General features: G+C 38.9%; 1 protein-coding gene across 1 annotated transcript in view; it reads left to right on the forward strand.

Annotated features, from left to right (window-relative positions):
• The first annotated feature begins 10,297 nt into the window (after positions 1 to 10,297).
• The window catches only part of LOC128497280 (band 4.1-like protein 4B), a 39,489-nt gene continuing 29,654 nt past the window's right edge, over positions 10,298 to 20,132 (forward strand). The window contains exons 1-2 of the mRNA XM_053467262.1: positions 10,298 to 10,713; positions 11,981 to 12,048. Of these exons, the coding sequence (XP_053323237.1) occupies positions 10,657 to 10,713; positions 11,981 to 12,048 (125 nt within the window). The 5' untranslated portion in view covers positions 10,298 to 10,656. The remainder of the gene's footprint in view (positions 10,714 to 11,980; positions 12,049 to 20,132) is intronic.

Consider the following 20,132-nt stretch of genomic DNA (forward strand, 5'->3'; position numbering starts at 1 on the left):
TTGTCGCCGTGTGTAGCCGCCATTACAAGCTGTTTTGGTGCTCCTTGATGTGGTAAAGTAGGAAGGGACTGTGTATAGAAGGGTACATATCAATGACTGATACGTAGAAGTAGGCAAACAAAATGGGTGGTGATTTCATTGATGATTACGTCTGTGATTGATGGGTCCAACAACTTATGGGAGTTTTTGCTTTTCACTCTGGCCAATTAACATTTAAAAGGGGAAGGGTCAACCATTAGATATACTGCTAGTACCGGGTTGGACTCCCTTTTGCCTTCAGAACTGCCTTCATTCTTCTTGGCATTCTTTTTACAAGGTGCTGGAAACATTCCTCAGAGATTTTGGTCCATATAGATATGATGGCATCACGCAGTTGTTGCAAATTTGTTGGCTGCACATCCATGATGCAAATCTCCCGTTCTACCACATCCCAAAGGTGCCCTATTGGGTTACTAGGGTACTTAATACTCAGCTAAGCTCGATTGGTATTAAGGGCCCCAAAGTGTGCACCCCACACCATTACATCACCACCAGCCTGAGCCGTTGATACAAGGCAGGATGGATCCGTGCTTTCATGTTGTTTACACCAAAGTTTCACCCTGCCATCTACTGTAGTGTATTACAGAGACTGCAGCAGACATTTTCCCATTGTACATTGTGGAATTAGCATGACATAAGAGACTGTCGTTCTGGGTGCTGCTGTACTCTGGGAAAGTTTTATTTTTTTTACTCAGTTTATTCTTATTTATTATATATTGTGGTCTCCACTACATTGCTATTAATTTTGTTATAAATTATATGTAAGCCCACTTATTTTGGACTTTGACCTCTTGTCTAGATAGCACTGTGCAGAATACCAACGGTACACTATGGCAGCTGGGCTTTTTGCTATGAGACATGCTAATGTGTAAAAGAAGATTTGGGGGAACTTCTAGTAGTTCTCCATTTCATTGAGTGTTGCATGTGACCTACAGTTGAAAGGAACACTGGAAACATGATATAGCATACTGATGTGTACAAGAGGACCGATCACTGTTCTAGATGCCACATGTAGTAACATTAGCTATCTTTCTTCAGTATAATCTACGTTCTCTACTCTGCCTCATGAAGCATCTTAAACTTGTATGTCCTCCATCACTGCCTTCTAATATTATTCATGCTTGCATCCTTCCTTTTCTCTGGTTTTCTTCCTTCCTTTTTGTTATGTGCTGCAATTATAGGAAGGAGACAGACATTGCTGACTATATATATATATATATATTCTTTTATTTAATCAAAGATATACGCACAAACAGTCTTCTCGTCTCCCACTTGAGGTGTTAATAGCTGCAATCGCGATGACCTACATCAGCTGGCCTTGTAATGAGATTATTGTAGTTTGTATTGAGTTGCAATTGACGTTAATGAGAACTTAGCTTGACTTAAAGCGGAACTGTCACCTACATAGCTTTTAACATAATTGTCATAAATCTGAGTAACTAATTACTTTCTTGTGCTGAGATGTCTTTTTTCCCCACACCACCATTAAAATGCCTGCTTGAACCATTTAGCGGTCACAAAGGGGATGAATACTCATGAAACTCCTGAGTTGAGATGACTACTCCAATGTTATACGCATAAGGTGCAATTCCCATGCATGTAGTTATTGGTTATTTTATAAACAGCATTGTATAGCTTAATTAATCTGAAATGTACAAAGTAGAAATTGAGTGCCAATCCTTTTAGTGTACTTAATGTATATGTTATTAAATGTATTAATTCCTGTGTTCCCACATGGCTCTTCAATTACCTTAAACGTTTCATTATAATCTGATTGTATGAATAGTTTTATATGTAATAATGCATTACTTTATGGACTGATGACAGTATGTAATCATACAAAGTATTATGTTTCCAGATCCAGTCATTTGCAACCAGCTCAGTGTACTGTAATACCCGAGGCACATTATTATACTACGGGTGTTAAGATATCCAATGCCCACTTATTCCCCTTAACTCATTCATTGCACATTAAAAGGCTAAGGAAACTAGCTTTATTATTGGGTAAAAAACCCAATAATAATAGCAGCGCATATATCAAAAGCACTCATAGTAAATACAAATTATATGTAATGTCTTATTTCAGTCAATGCAGCAGAAAAGTAAAAAAAAAAAAAAAAAGCCAATTAAAGAATCAGCAATGACAGCGGGAGTTGCATCTACCTTCTAGATCACTCTCTGCAGTGCTGCATAAACACTCTGATTGCTTAATTGATTTAATTACACTTACTAACTGTTCTTACTGTTCTGCGGTTGCATAGCTTTTCTACATGGGACTTCTTGCTAATTGCTGCCTGCTAGGATGGGTTTTCCAAGAATCCTGATTTGCTGTGTTAAGACATCTCAATATTTTTATTTTAAAAGAGCCATTCCAGCCAATATATGTAGATTAATGCATACTTTATATTATCACGGTGTTCCCCTTCCACATGCATGGGGGATCCTGCAAAATACACTTTCCCCTTTAGCTCACTCTCTACTATTTTCCAAGCAGGAGATGTGTTTTCTGAATGTGATTTATTCATGGCCAATCAGCTCCAGAGCTGGCTCGTTGAAAGTCGCAGGGATGGGGTCTGTATGCATGTGTAGAAACTGCTCCCATTATTTTCAACGGGAGTCCTTTGATTCCACTAATTGGCTTCTTCAGGCAGCCAATCAATGGCAAGAATTGTTGCTTCGTCCTAAGTGTTTTGCTTTTTTAATTTTTTTAAATGATATATATACTACAATAATCAAGTACTTTAATATGCATTCTGTTTTGATGAGGCTGGGTGAGACATTATACCATTACAGTCGGTCCCAGGGGTTTTTGGTACCTCAAGTCCCGGAGCAATTTTGCCATTTTTGCGATATATCGGTTCAGCAATTATTCTCCTTTTCTGTGAATAGTGTGCCCATGTAAACTATATTTTTTTTTTCAAAGAGAGATAGAGCTTTCTTTTGATACCATAGTTAGATGATTAGCTGAAAATGTAGGATGAGAAATTTAGTAAAAACTAGCGAAAATATATATTTTCCCTCTGAATCCTCACAAAATTAGGTAAAGCGATGGAAAATCCCCTCCAAGTTTATCAATTCAGGTGTCCTGATTTCAGAAATACCTAATTTATATAGATTTTCCATACTTTCCCAGCAGTTATAGGGAATTTTTATGCTTTATGCTATTATCTTTTTTATCTAATTTTTTTATTTTAGTTTTGTATTTTTTTTTTGTATTTTTATATACCCTGTCCTCCGATGACCTTCTGGGTGACGTCAGCAGTGATGCGACCTGTAAGGGAATGCCTTACGGAAGCTGTTACATGAGACTGGGCAGCAGAAAGCCAGCGATGCGGGCTTCTGCTATCAGAGGGGGGAGTCCAGACTGTCAAATGACAGCCTGGTCTCCCGTGTTGCCGCAGGGGTGTGCCCCTGTTGCTGCAAGAAGGGCAGGACGTACCGGTACGTCCATAGGGGATTCTTGGGATGTGTTTTTTTGGACGTACCGGTACATCCATAAGGGGTTAAAACTGAATCATTCTATTCTATGCCACAGGCAGTACCAAGAAGTCAGGATGTTTGTCTAGTAGACTGGGCTAAGATAACATAGCAAGAACATAAACAAAGGAATAATATGCAACTGCCTGAAAACATTGTTATGTTAAAAAAAAGAAAGCTGCATGCGATTTTGAAAACATTTTGTGACACTATTAAAACAAAATGGTGGGTTTCCCCTTTAAATACAAATAGACAGCCAAATGGTTAGGGCTTCTTACCCGCTTGTTGTAAATTAGCAGAGTTGGCAATCCTGGTGCAGCCCCAAACAGATTTCCCCTCCATCTGTCAGATGCATAAAAGAAACGAGCAGATAGAGCGTGACATCAGGAACAGAAATCACCAAGCATATGCGTCCATCCAAAATAACACAATTAAATAGGTGACATTTTTTTATTGCAGTTAATATATTCTTCTAAAGAGAACGTGTGTATTTTGGATGTAGAAAAGAAACATTTTGTAATGTCAACATATTTACAGCAACTACATCTGGGTGATCCACACAGGTACATGCCTATAATAAATAGCCAAGTGTTGTCCTTCTCAGGGACAGGTAGACAAATTGGAGATAACATTGTAAAAAGAACATGCAATATATTTAATATGACATATGTGACCAATTTTTTATCCATTTTAAGAATGGGAAGATCCCTTTGTATAATCCTCTTATTTTTTCAAATTCCATGTTATAGTAAGTTATAAACATCAGATCATCATCAGCATACCTGGGAACTTCTGGGCTCCGGCTACCTTCCCTTGCGGGACGTGGCTAGGACTGCAAACTGACGTCAGTGGGCAGTCCCGCCGATGTTAAACACCCCATTTAAAGGAAAAATGGGCAGGGAGGGGGATGTGTCAAGATCCCGCTCCCGCGCCCCGGAGGATTCCGGTCTTGACCCGGAGAACCCGAGAAGTAGTGTTAACCCGGCAATCTCCGGGTCAAACCCGGAGAGTTCCCAGGTATGATCATCAGAGACTTGCTTTTTTAAAACTTTTTTGTTTATGATGTTAGAGCTCAGAGGGTCTGCCCTGTATTTATCTTTAGCTCTGATATAGGCCTTACTTATAGTTGGTCCAGGGTAACCTCTTTCAAACAGGCACACAGACAATTCCTCAGCCTGTCTTTCAAAATCAGTTGACTCAGAGCAGTTCCTCCACAAACGTAAAAAAAACTCTGCAGGTGTCACGGACTGGGTCCAAGCTGGTGACTAGAAGGACCCAGCGCGCCCGATGGTTGTTCACAGGAGTCTCGATGCAGTAGCGGAGTCTGGGGCAGGGCCTGGTGCAGGGTGACCACACTCGCCCAGGCGTTGAGCACCTAGGATAGTGCAGCCAAACACCAGCGCCCTGATATGGCAGCAGATGGAGTCCAGAACACAACGAATCCTGCAGGCACCCTGGAGCAGGCATGAAGCATATCACATGAATCACGTGCTGGATGCTGCAGGCTGGGAGAATGGAAGCTAAGCAAAGGGTTAATGTAGCAGACACAAACACAGCAAAGGAAAGGGAGACCAGGCAAGAAACATGATACAAGATAAACACGAGAAGTGGCTAGAAACATGACATGAATAGCGAAAGATATAAACAGGCACAAGACAAGGAATAAACATAACCAGATAAGACATACTTGTTACAGGGCACAACAAAGGACAGGGAAGAAGGCAAGGAACACAGGGGAAGGAGTGAGGAGCCGGAACCCTCGGACGCTTCTCCTATAAGCAAGGATAGGACATATTAACAGGGACATGGGGAGAGGAGAGAGGAACCGGAATCCTCAGATGATTCAAGGAAGAAGGGCAAAGGTACATAAAAGACAGACAAACATGAATACAGAAACTAGCCTAGGACTACAAGATAACTATTGGAGATTTCATCACATGATATGGCCATAGTATGCTTAGCCCACCACTACGCCAAAGTACTCCAATGACGGTGGGTCCTAACGCTAATCCCTGCTGACAAAGATACAAAACAAACCAAACATGGAAACCAACCACATAGCACTGAGACATACCTTAGACTGCAGACTGAGACAAACAGAACACACCTAATAAAGGAAACAGAGCTGAAGCAAAGAGCCGGAGCAGAAGCAAGGAATGGAAAATTGAACAAAGCAAAAGGAAATCCAGGAATGGATCAAAGCAAAGCAGAGAAACTACAGCAGGACAGATATGCAGCTCCGCAGCCTGGGCAGACCGTGACAGCAGGGCAGCATTTTATTTGGGCAATATGCAAACATTATACATTTCCTTAAAAATATGGCAGATGCGGTCACCTTAGAGCTATGTGTACCTGTGTAGTACCGGTATATCTCACTGCTGCAGGCAGTGATGCACTTTTCTTTGGTGCTGCCCTGGTCCTTACCCAGAGCAGTGTCCCGGCTGCCCTCTCTGTGGCAGCCATTCTTACAGATGAACACCAGGATATGACAACACATCCCAGCTCTTTTCCTGTTAAGGATGCTCAGCGACAGAACTATGGACAGTCCACAATAATGTAAATGTGCTGGTTGGCAAGATAAGAGATCTGCCTTGAAACTGGTCTGTTGAGCAGCAGTGCACAGGATCACCCAACAGGGCAATCTGCTCCCAGTTTAATGACAGGGGGCTGCTGCTGCCCTAGGCCTAATCTAGACCTAGATGGGCTTGCTAATGCTACCTCAGCCTACAATTTATCTTATTCACCAGGTCACGGCTACTGCTCATTGAAGATAAGTATGCTGCAATATGCAATGCATAATGCAGCCCAGATGTGTTCATTTTTTGTGTCTTAAATAGAACATCAATATTAACTAGAAATCCATTGCTATTTTTTTTCTGATTTCGTTTACTGATTTAATTTTATTGTTAAAACTCATTAGGGTTGGCCCTCTGTAAGGCATAGTGAAGTCAGCGAGTTCAAACGGTTCATTGTACCTCAACTAACCTTTACATTTTTGATTTAGCTGAATAAATCCCTTAATCTGGCTCTGGCTTAGTTTAGAAGAAATGAGTTGTATTTTGTTATTGTATTATTTTTCAAGATACTGTAAATTTTACACTTTAGAGGCTGGGTTATCACTCAGAGATGTAAATCCTGCTTCCGATATGCAGGTAGCATAAGGGGCTAGAATTCTATATACCCTGTTGTGTCTTTGATGTAATTATGGAACAGTTTGTCAACTCTTACATCATTTTACAGTTGCCGTTTGCTTATGAGTCATAAACAACTGTAGTTAATGTAGAGATACTGTCTGTTAGGTTGGAAAATGCAATTGCACAAATGATCTGTACATCCTGTCATAAGATCTGTAATCTCTTTTGCCTAACGTATATCCAGAGAGATTATTTGGTTCTGAGTCTGTTTGGAAACACAGCTGGGAACCTGCAAATATTTGATAAGTAGAAATGTCATGACTGCCCACAGGACTTTGAAACTTCATCAAACTATAGAAAGTGATAACAGTACACAGAGGAAAGTGGTTTAAAGTAACAGCCACATGATATAACGTAGAACAAATATAGATTGTAAGCTCTGGGGAACAGGATACCGGACTTGAATCCGTTATAATGAGATATTTATTTATTTTATGTGTTTATTATAATCTGCAGAAAATGATAAAAAAATATATGATAATTGATAAAAATAGATTTATATTTATTAACAAGACTTCTGTATTTAGATTATATCTCTTGGCAAACTGAAATCAATATTTAAGTTTCATCAAACAATAAATGGCGTAAGCGTCACTAAGGGTGAAAATTTTTATTCAAAAACATATAGAAAAGGCTGGACAACAAAACACAGGTCTATTTTAGGATACAAAATGGCTTCCTTTTAGACGCTCATTTATCCAGAATGTTGATATGGAAATCTTTATATCTACCACAGACACAGGTGTGGTGGGAATTACATATCTTTCTGGTTCCAGAGCATCTATCAAACAGGAATTTTGTTAAGAAAGTGGTAGAAAGGACCATTCATTTTAAAGTCTATTCTCTTTACAAGATACAGTACTTGTAAGAACATGACATATTGTCAATAGCTCTGTATTTTTGCATAGACACTCTGAAAATCAAACTGTATCACAAATCCTTTCAAAAAACAATAGCCACCATGATATAACACCGACATTAGATCCGATTGTCATTTAACTAACTGTACAAAAGCATTTTGTGACTAGCCACATGCATAAAGCTCCAAATTATCACTGTTTTAATACCCTAGCATAAGGAGCACTTATTACTTCCTGCAGCTAAACCAGCAATGGAATTGCAAATTTTTTTAGAGATATACCTTTGGGTTAAAGTACCTCATCCCCTTCAATTTCCCTGTAGTTTGTACGACTATGACTTACCGATGTTCTTAGAAAAAGTACTTTGACATTTTTAAATTAAGGAGTTTGTGGCCTAAGTGAATGAAAATGTTTGTCATTCGCTTATGGAAACTTCTAGGAACCCTTTAAGACTATACTTGTCCCTTTCTCTATTAATGGATATTTTGCACACAAAACATGTTTTGAAGTAACTTCAGTGGAAAATATTATTCTAAGCTTTACAAGATTCATGTTTTTAAATTAAAATATATCTTAAAAATTATCTTGTTTGATCAATTTAAGATTGAAATAGTAGAACCGAACCGTACTACATTTTAAAATTGTATTTGCTAGCAGTAGCTATTACAGAAGCTTGTAAGCAATTGCCGTTTTAAAGAAAATTCTGATGACTGATTATTTTGTATATTATATTTGAGGCATACAAATACCCATGAAACCTCCTATATTAATTGCCAGATATCCAATGGCATCACCATCAGTGAAGAAGCCTGATCTTCAACCATTCAACATTGAAGAAAATGGAGGAGCACCATATACACCAAAAGCACCTGGAAGACACCACCATCACCAACATCATCATCACCACCACCATTACCTTCCTCCCTATGGAGTAAATTCCAGTGATGGGAATGATATAGTTTCTGAAGGTTCCAGTTCCAGCAGTAAGTATAGTTAGTAGTGCAGTAGTGTAATACCATCGTGGCAGACCAGATAATGATAGTATCATTCCAGATAATAGTTTATAAGTCATTTAGTGTGTTTTAGTCATTAATATGGATGTGAGGAAAAGCCTAAGACAACACTGCTTATAAATCTGTGCTTTATTTCCCATGTCAGTCTAAGAAAATGTAAATAAGATGCTGAGACAGGTAGGCATTTTTTTTAAATTAAAAAACATTAAGGAAAAAAATGAACCAACTAGAAAAATGGTTTATATGACCTAATAATACAATTACATATGAATTTACCGTTGAATCATGAACAATGTTGTGTCATGGCAAGAGTAGCCCCTAAATATGTCTTTCTGTCACTTTTGCTTAAGGTTTCCTTGTGGCAGTTCATTGTTTTTACCCCCAAAACTGAATATAATTCTGATAAATTCTTTGATACAAGATTTTAATTCTTTGATAAAAGATCAATCCTTTCTTGTTCAACTCAGCTCAAGTTCGCCTTATATGTTTTCTTTTCCAAGTTAAAGTAAAGAAAATTGGTAGAAGCATCTTCCCCAACTTTGTATGTCCAAACTATGTTTACGCCATTTATGATTTACAGTTTAAATGTTTACATTGTTTACACCATTTATGATTTACAATTTTAAAACTGAGAAAGGTAATTTCATATCAGTGTTTTGGAATCTATCAGTTTTTGTTGGTTTGAATGGTAAATTGATTGTTTTTAAATGTCTTTTCTCAATGTTATTTAGAGGTGTCCTCAGGAGTTCCCATTAACTTTGAAGATTCTTTGGGACATCACAAAAAAGGAGACACTGACACAAATAAGATGGCTCTGCAATGGCCTCCTGTACACATCAACATAAGCAAGGTACTATGCTTGTTCTTGCCTTAGTGTATAGTTGTGCTCAAGGCAGCATCCAGTTTTGGTTAGTTTACAAAATGATTTATTTATACATTCTAACTTTGCGATACCAAATAATGTCACACCAGACCAAAAACTATATCTAAGCAAATCAGACTAGCTCCGATGAGAACAGACAATTGTATAATAGCTTACCCTGCAGAAAAAGCATATCAGACACACAGTCCAGAACCAAAATGCCCCACCTGTGAGACATGAGTGACCCAAAAAACCTCACGTATGTTTTGACATTTATTGGCCTTCATCAGAGAGGTGTGGTTGCTACATACTGGGAGCAAGGAGATCCCCGTCTGGAAATCTTTTCTTTTAGGTAGATCCCCTAGAGATTCCCAAAGTGAGGAGCGTCAGCAAAGGTCAAGACTAGCTCAGCATATTGATTTTTGTAACACGTACGCATTTTGTATTTGTATACTATTACAATTAATTAGTTCTAAACTAATAAAGGTCATTGTCATCTACCATTAGTTATGTTTTCACTTTTTAAGTGGTTATCTTGTATTTGGAGGCAAGGCTACTGTAAATGTCCTTTTGTTTCATGGGATTCTCTTATATTACTTTAAATGTGTGTGAAATTATCTGACCAACAAAGCTAATATGTTCTGTTCCTTGCCACAACAGGTGAGATGTTTTGTTTTCTCCATCTTTCCCTTTTTTGGTAGGAAATTCCCCCACCCCTATTAAGGTTAGGGTTCTGTTGTCCACAAAACAGCTAACCTAATCAGGGCATTAATCAAGCAAAACGTTTGTGTGCTGATAAAGAACAGCGCCCTGTATCCAATTATGTGATTCTTTGCCAAGAAGAAGCTGGCCTCCAATGGGGACAACTGGTAAGAGATGACACAGGGGATATCATGACTGAATGGGATATCATGAGTGACTGTGCTTGCCACTGAGTATAGACACATGTAAAAGGATAAGTATTCCACATTTTCATTGACAGTAAAAAATTTAACATTATACCTCTTACAGAATATTGAAAAGGATTGCACGCTGTAAAAGAAAATGCTGTTTTATTTCTTAAAACCTCTGTATTTTCTACACAGGCTTGAACGTGCCTAGTAGTAAAAACTTTACTTCCTTCTTTCTTCAATATTTTATAGGGAGAAGAAAAGAAAACACTTGAAAAGCATATTCATCCTCCTTTATCTCCATCTTCTGTTCCTGAGCACATGAAGTGCAACATCCTTACAGCTCTACCAGACCCAGCCTTCAGAATGGGTCCCCAGGTGTGTGGGGTCTTCTGTGTTGCTGCCTTTTAATCGATGTATGGGATGATTTTATCGAACAGAGATCCTATTTATCATTGTTAAAAAAAAAATGAGTATCGATATAAATATATAAAATTGTAACTCTTACAAAAGGTACACTGGAATTAGCAAATTTTGTTTTCTTTGCTGAAGAATAGGAAAATAAACAGTTTTGCTGCTTCAGTTAATGTTTTATTTGTGTCTAATAGAGAGGGAAGAACAGGTTACAAAGAAAATGATTGGTTAGAAAGAAAGAGTAAAGGGGTTAAATTGAGACATTTGCTTAAAAGGGAGGTAATAGGAAGATAATGTACTAAAGTAACAGAGAGAAGAAGGTGTTAAAAAAAGCAGATACTGAGCATGTTAAATTGCTCTTGTATTACATTAAATTCTGTAATGCTTCTGGATTTTAGGAAAGTAATCCTCTAAACAACGTCATTTTCTTTATAAAAGAAAACAAAAATGATTAAATTCCTGTTCTAAAAATTGGATGAAAAACCTGCGAATAAGTGGACTGAATTAATTTACCAGAGCAAACTTTACCTCTGCAGATTAAATACAAACGCAGATGTTTATAACAGTTGTTTTACTTTTTTGTTTAGTATGACAAATAGCACTGTTTTTTTTAAACTGGGGTAATTGAATCCAACCTGATGTGTTTTGATGAGATAAAGCTTCACATTGTAAGATTCATCCTGCACAGATCATGTTTTTGTGCGTGTAGCAGTAGGAATGCAATCCTGGACACAGGTACATTCACTCACTGATTTCACAACAGCAGCTATTGTGTTACATTGCAGTTTGTAACTATTGTATACCTGGCACAGTGGGAATGAAGCTTAGCGTCTAGCGCATAAATAACGGTCTAATTGACAGCTACGACTGCGATATTGCTGAGGCAGCTTCTGAGCTTCATGACTCAGACTCTCCTGTGTGTTTATCTCATTATTTTGGAAAGTTTGAACTGATTAGAAAGCTTTCAGATACTCCAGAGAGCAGGACAAACTGAGTCACACAATTTGTTTCATTTAATTTTAAGTATATAGGCAAGAATTAGCTGATATGTTAATGCACATTGGTATAACATATAGTACTGTTTCACGGAGTGATGTAAAAACTGAATACAGAGCGGCAAATAATATGTTATGCATCTGACCCTGTGGAGAGCTGACAAATAGCTCTTGCATGTGAATGAACAGAATGACAGGTATTTTATTGACCTTGTCTGAATCACTTTCTGTTGCAGGCTACAAAAGAGGAACCAAGTCCTGTAGATTTCTGTAAGAGTCCAACGCTCCAGGATGCTAATGTAAGGTCTGTTATTTCTCTGTTCTTGCATTCTCAATGTTGTGCACATTTCACACCACAGATTTTACTTTTACCTTTGAGAACATTGCTAAAAAATGGCTATTTAGTATGTTTTTCTCATATAGTGAACCATATAAATGTGAAAAGTGCAGAAAAATAATCTATAGCTTAATTCAGTTGGGTATATTGGGCCAGACTGACACGTCTGAGCTAGATTAGATGGCCCATTGTGCCATTGCTCCACCACTACTATGAAGGACTGTTCCAGCTGACCCAGCCACCATAGTGCCCGGTACCTAACACCATGTTTCCTTCTCAAGTAGAAACTTTGGTATATGACCTCACATTCCAGTGCTTAGTAGAGGGGAGTGCAGCCATTAGTTAGTCCTGGGGGTGCTGGGGTCACTGCCTTGGATTATATCTACTGTAGCACTTAACTGTAATACCACACTGACAGGGGCGTTACTAGAAGCCTTGGGGCCCCAGTGCGAGAATCTGTTAAGGCCCCCCCACCCCCCAAAAAAACATGATTTTTACACAATGTTTTTTCAACAAAAGTAAAGTAAAAAAAAAAAAAAAAGTAAAGGTAGGAGGAGCAGGGCCCGGAGGGGTGTAGCAGTAGGCGGAGACCAACAGGAGGCAGGGTTATCATGGCTGAACCTGCCCCTGCTGACCCTGTAAGAAGAGGGACAAGCAGCTTTTCAGGCTTCCCGGCTGGCTGAAAGTAAAGGTAGGAGGAGCAGGGCCCGGAGGGCCAGGGGAGGACTGAATGGCAGCTTGTGCCGGCTTCTGCATTCCATGCCCTTGGGTCCCCTTGACTGGCAGAACTCCAGGGCCCAGTCGCAGTCGCGACCCTGGATGCTCCGCCACTGCTCACTGATTACATTATACAGTCTTGCCATTAGAACGGTAGGACTAGTAGATATAAATATGGTGCAAGAATTCTGACATATAGTATTACCAAGGAACATATACTGTCTGAAATGTATCAAAGAAAACCATAGTAACTTTTATATATCATATTTTACTATAGCACAACTAGCTCAACAAGGGATAATCTTTATGCTCTTTAAAGAAAATGCAAGTGCTGAAAAGTAGTTTAATTATTAGTTAAATTACAAGGAGCACACTTATTTTTGTCTCACATAAAATGTAAATGAATAGTTTTGATCACATATTGAAACATGCTTTTATGTTCAACCATTAGAACATCATAAGAGCATAAAAATATTTAGTACTTTTTAGGGTCAAAATATAAGACAAATGGCCAGGTTTAGTTGTATATTATGAATGCATTTTGGGATCATAAATCAGAGATCATAACAAAACAATTGACAGGTCTTTTATTATTATTATACAAGGACTAATCTGTTTATTTGGGCCTTGAAAGAACAGGCTGCATGGCTTCTAAACCAGCAATTGAGAGCAATTCTCAAATCAGTCACAAATTTAATATTAAGTATTATACATTCCAATATTGGAATGTAATGATAAATCATTAAAGTAACATTTAATTTCAACATTTCCTCGTGGTTTTGAGTCATGTTTTAGTGTCCCCTTAATTTCCAGGATTATTATTGAAAAATCATATGACTGGCTCATCATGATTGCATTTCATGCATCCAAATGCTTCGAACTGTTAGTCCATTTAAAAGTCAAACATACAGTAGGAGGTTAGGATAGCATAAAACGTAGGTTCACAGTAACGTATTATGGTAACCCTTGTACAGAACTACACAGCTATTTACTGGCATGCAATGTTTGCTCAATGTGTCTAATGCTAATGAAGATGGCTTAATATAGTGGTGGAGATACTCAACATTTTTAAAAACAAAGTTGAATCACTGTATGTGTACAATTTACTATGGTGTGTATCTTTTTAATTGTGTTTTAGGGGATAACACTGAACCATGGTTTAACAAAGACATTTAGATCCTATGGTAAATTGTAAATGGTGGAATGTGGCCCCAAAACCACCTTACTTTAGACAGTGTTGTGGTTATATGTGGAATTACACAAAGACACACACACACACACGCCAGAGGCGTATCTAGGGTATGGCAGCTATGGCTCCTGCCATAGGCGCCATTTGAAGGGGGCGCCAGTTAGCGGCTTTCAAACGCCGTCTTTTTTTTTTTGATGCGGAGGAGAGAGAGGGGCGCCTAGCAACCGCTCGGCGCCCCTCATTCTCCTCCATGAGGCCTCTGCCTCTGTCCTGGTGCCGGCACCAGCGAGCGGCTTTTAAACGCTGTCTTTTTTTTTTGATGCAGAGGAGAGCTCGGCGCCCCTCGTTCTCACCCACATCCCAAAAAAAAAAAGACAGCCTTTAAAAGCCGCTCGCTGGTGCCCGCTGCTTCAGTGCTGAGCGCCGAAATATGACGTCATATTAAGGCGCTCAGCAGTGAAGCAGCGGGCACCGCAGCAGTGCAAGAAGGCAGAAGCCTCGTGCTCCCGTCGCTGGACCTCAAGGTGAGAACTACAAAGGGGGAGAGGGGTTAGGGAGTGATAAGGGAGGGAGAGGGGTTAGGGAGTGATAAGGGAGGGAGAAGGGAGAGGGAGTGATAAGGGAGGGAGAGGGGTTAGGGGGTGATAAGGGAGGGAGAGGGGGTTAGGGGGTGATAAGGGAGGGAGAGGGGGTTAGGGAGTGATAAGGGAGGGAAAGGGGTTAGGGAGTGATAAGGGAGGGAGAGGGGTTAGGGAGTAATAAGGGAGGGAGAGGGGTTAGGGAGTGATAAGGGAGGGAGAGTGGTAAGGGAGTGATAAGGGAAGGAGAGGTGTTAGAGAGTGATAAGGGAAGGAGAGGGGTTAGAGAGTAATAAGGGAAGGAGAGGGGTTAGAGAGTGATAAGGGAGGGAGAGGGGTTAGAGAGTGATAAGGGAGTGATATAAGTAAAGAGTGGATTAATGTGTGCATGCATTGAGTGAATGAGGGAGAGCATGAGTTAATATGTGAATGTATTGTCTGAATGAGGGAGAGCATGAGTTAATGTGTGGATGAATTGTCTGAATGAGGGAGAGCATGAGTTAATGTGTGGATGAATTGTTTGAATGAGGGAGAGCATGAGTTAATGTGTGGATGAATCGTCTGAATTAGGGAGAGCATGAGTTAATGTGTGGATGAGTTGTTTGAATGAAAGTGTGAATTAGTGAGTGACAGTAAAAGTGTTTGTGTGTATCATAGATGTATAATTGTGGAAGGGCAAAGATGGCACTAGCAGAAGTTTTGAGCCTTGGGGACCAAGATGGCACAGGCAGGGTGTATATGGGACAAAGATGGCACAGGCCGGACTGTTTGGGGACAAAGTTGACTTGTGCTGGGCTATTTGGGGACAAAAATGGCAAATCTTATGTGTGTGTAATTTGGGTGCTGGTCAGGTTCTATGTGGGCAGTGTGGACGCCAGGGCTGGCTTTGGGGTGTGCAACCTGTGATCTATGCCTGTAATTTAGGGGGTTTTAAATATACCTTTAATGCCTTGTTTTTATGTGAATTCCAATTGATCTATACCTGCAAAGCGGGTTTTTTGTGTTATTCTGTAGATCCATATCTGCTATGCTATGTTTCCATACATTATTTATGTATACCTGCAAATACAGGGTTAATATGTCTTATTCAGTTGATTAATACCTGCAATGCTGTTTCCATGTATTTATTTGATCTATACCTGCAATGCTACGTTTCATATATTATTATTGTATACCTGCAAATATAGGATTTGTATGTCTGATTCTGTTTATTTGATATATACCTTCAGTGCTGAGATCACAAGTTAATTTCAATTGATCTGGGTTTGTGTGTTGATCTATACCTGCTATCGGTATATATATATATATATATCGGCAGCAGGGACTAATATTTATATATATATGGGCAGCAGGGGCTAATAAATGGGTTTTAGATATTTGGACAGGGGCGCAATTTCAGTGCTTGCCATAGGCGCTATTTTCGGTAGATACGCCTCTGACACACGCACTAACCTGAAATGCTCATATCAGACCATACAAGGGGACAGCTACCTCCTACCCCACTACTTGCCCTTTCTCCACTGATAGAAAGTGGAGGGTGGCAGATAAAAACTGTGTGGAGGGAACCCAAAACCACTTTATGCTTGTCAAAAAGCCACCTAAGATAAACTTCATATTGTAATGATTCTCCGTTCTCTATGGACATTTTCCCCCCCAATGTTTTTAGAAACCATTGGTTATCCAACTAATCTTTATTATTTTTTTTACGCTTTGGTGTTGTTTTAATAGTATGTCTGTATATGCCACGATGAGCATAGGTGGCATGTGAAATGTACATTGGCAAATAGATGGGCTTATATATTTTAACTCAATGTACCACCAATAAACATGTAGATTTTTGTAGTGTGCCTGGAGGTTTCTATTTTTATAACCCAATAGTCACGAGTAGTGGAAGAGGCTCCAAACAGCACAAAATCTCTAATCTGCCAGACACTACAGTGTAGGTAATATTTTTTAATATTTTCAGTTAATAAAAACGTTTTTTGGGGTTTTTTTTTTTGCTAAAAGCACAGACGTGAAGTTGAGTTACGTACATTTTTAGTTAGCTTGGCGGAAAGATCTTTTTTTTTTTATTTAACATAATTTAGCGAAGTGGGTTAGACTTTACAATAGTGCTTAATTGAAGATTAATATTCTTTTCACTTCGACAAGTATACAAATGAGAATCATCACTTATATCACTGGCACCTAGAGATTTTCATGCATTATGTAAGTTATTTTCACAGGTTCCTTAACAACTGGTAATTGTCAAACCCAGGGGCTCTTTATCAAGAATGCAGAAGAGCATAATTTGAACGTACTTTCATAGAGATCAGCAAGAAACTCCATTTACTTGTGTACTTCATTTTTTTCCCTTTTGTGATTTTATAATTGGCACTAGAATAAGGACGTTATGTCCAAAAATGTGTGCCAGGAATGCCTTGGAAAGTGTAGTGTCTATGTCACAAGCCTACTTAGTCATTGCATTAGCAATGTCAAAATATATTTGACATGTTCATTTTCTAGAAATCAATTATAGATGAAGGTTTGCATGCATGCTTGTGTGTGTGTGTGTGTGTGTTTTTGTGTGTATGTACTGCATGACAAATCTGCCATAATAGTCCAAATGCTTATTTAGCCAGCCTACCATCAGGGTAGATCACAAATAATACTATAGGCAAAAAGCATGGGACATCCATCTCACTGCATTCTGAGATCGGTTTTGTTCCAAATCCGTTATCTTTAGTCTCATTTGGTCTTTACAGGCAAATTTGAAAACAAGAGAAAGATGGTCTTTTTAAGCTTTCAGGTTTCAAAATCAGTGCTAGACAATCAAAATAAAATGTTTTTGAAGGTCCAGTGGGATATCAATCCTTTTCCTCCTTCACTTGCATTGATGCGCAGCTTTCAGCATGTATGTGCACCTACCCCTTTTGAACAGTAAAATTTCTCATGCGAAGTGAACATATGTCCAAGACCTCATAAAGAAAATGGTTGCATCAATATATTCAATAGTGATATATAACAACATAGGTGCAATAGCCAATTTACATATGATTGCATATCTTAGTTGTAGAAGTGCACAGTTGACAACATTTGAAAAATATTCCAGGGACACTCTCCAGCACACCCACTGCACCAACTTTCCGAGCACTCTGCAATGTTACACCACTTCCCATCATTACATAGTGATTCAGACACTGACAGTGATACAGCTTGACTCCTATCATTATATAGCAGACACTGATGGTTGTACTGCACAACTCCCACCATTATATATTGACCCAGACATTGACAGTGGTACAGCATAACTGCCATCATTAAATAGTAAGCCAGTCACTAAGGGTGGTACAGCATAACTCCAAAAATATATACAAAGCCTAAGGTTGGTAAAGTATAATTCCTATCAACATATACGTACAGTGGTAAACCACAACTACCATCATTACATAGTGATCCAGACACAAATAGTGGTACTGCATAACGCCCATCATTATATATTTAGCCAGACAACGACATTTGTACAGCATAATTCCCATCATTTTTTAACAAGTCTGACAATGGTACAACATAACTCCTATCCCTAAATCTTAAGCCAGACACTGAGGCTATCCAAAGCCTCACGGTGTACTTCCTCAAAAGAGCGGAAGAGGGTGTGCACGGAAGCACTCCGGATGGCCTGGTCAGGAGAAAGAAGACAGAGGTAGATGGAAGAAGGCAGAAGATAGAAGAAGCAGGAGAAGTAGCGGAGCTGCAGGAAAGGACACAGGCATGCAGAAGTGGTTAATGGAGAAGGTAGAGAGACTCCGACCTCACGCCTTGGGCTGTGCTCCCCGCCTGAAATCCGCAACTGCCGATTTTCTGGGACACTTAAAGTACCAGGAGAAGCTCCCAAATCCTAGGACTGTCCTGGAAAAAATCATGCAGTTGGCAACTATGGAAGTGCGATGCATGTAAAGTTGTTTTATTCACAATGCGCTCCCACCATCATGTGTTTTTTTAATAAATATGATAGCTGAGAGGCCCTATACATTTCTGTGGTGTTGCCCTGGCAAATTCATTTGCCCTTTGCCTGCCCCACATGGTTCTGCAGGAGATGTGTTCAGCCACCAGTCAAATCCAGCGCTGGCTCAATACATGTTGCAGGGATTGTCTCATGAGGAACCTTCCCCATAAACATATGTGGAAAGTGCTTTCATTGACTTTGATGGGAGCACTTTCCTGGTTGCTGGTGAAAATCGTTGGACCATAGAGGAGGCCTTATAGCTACCATCTACCTAAGCTAAGTGCTTTTGTTTTTAAATAATACATATCAAAGTACTCACAGAGTACTTTAAAATGCATTCTTCTTTAGGCCCGTTAATAAAATCTCGCTACTGTAATGTTTCCATAAAAAAAATATTCACACACCTAACCTGAGGGCCAAATGTAAGACCCCTTTCATTCAATCACATAACTTGAGAGCAGTTTGGCATACAGCTTTGATAGACTCATGGGTCTTCTGCATGTTTTCCTTTCTTTTGCCTAGTCTTCTCACTCCTCAGGGTACATGGGTGTACTTGGGTCATGAGATCAATTGGTCAAATGGAAGGCAAACTGCAACATCACCTGCTTTTTTAAATTTGAGTTATCAAAACCCGTCGATTAGAGTGTGTTGATTGGTTGCTGTGCAATAATTCCATAAATCGCTTCAGTTACACACATCTCAAGGTTTATCAATGCAAGGACTTCTTCACAACCAAGTGCATCTAGCTCATACTTTAACAATTGAAATACAGTGTTTTATTTATGACTCTGAATCTTCCAACTGTGGGACAATGAGCATTTTGCTCGTAAAAGAAAATAAATCTTTCAGCTAAAAGATTTTGATAATAAGGTTTTTTGCTCCTTTAATAACATTCCAATAAATTGTTAAAAAAACCTTATAGCCTTATTAAACTGTCTGCCTTTTTCCAAATACTGCATGGTCAAGGTGATTTTAAACGTGACAGATAAAATTGTGTTTGTTTTTTTCATTTTATTAAAGCTAAAATATTTAGCTTGCACAATTTTTCAATCTTACTCACTTAACCTTGAAGCTGAATATGAATTTGGAGCCACTCTTTAACTCCCAGTAAAAACTGCAAGCAAAATATTTAAACTGTAAGACTTAAAAGTGGACAAGTTGGATACAATTTCCATCACCGTTGATGATGCCACACCAGAGGAGCAAAGAGGTTAACATATGTGATGGAGTCTGTATTTGCTTTTTATATTTTGTTTCTTTAGCATAATTATGTCATTAAACCCTATTCTTATGTGTACTTATCCTGCGAAATAGTATGTACTATCACCTACAAGAGCTTTGTGTGAAGCAGGATGTGCAAAAACTGTTTCGTTTAGTAGTAGGTATTGGTTTGGTATACATGGGGAAATAATAGGAAAAACACATTTTTTCCATTTTTGAATTATATTGTGTTATTTGATACATGGTTTCCCCAGTCCAGGTACAGTATCTGTGAAGAATTTAACTCGACCTAAAAGATCTTTTTCAGATAAAGAGTAAGCTGGTTGTATGGTTGTCATCTGAACCTAACCATAGTAACTAT

Source organism: Spea bombifrons, chromosome 5 (genome assembly GCF_027358695.1).
Source record: "Spea bombifrons isolate aSpeBom1 chromosome 5, aSpeBom1.2.pri, whole genome shotgun sequence".
Classification (NCBI taxonomy): domain Eukaryota; kingdom Metazoa; phylum Chordata; class Amphibia; order Anura; family Pelobatidae; genus Spea; species Spea bombifrons.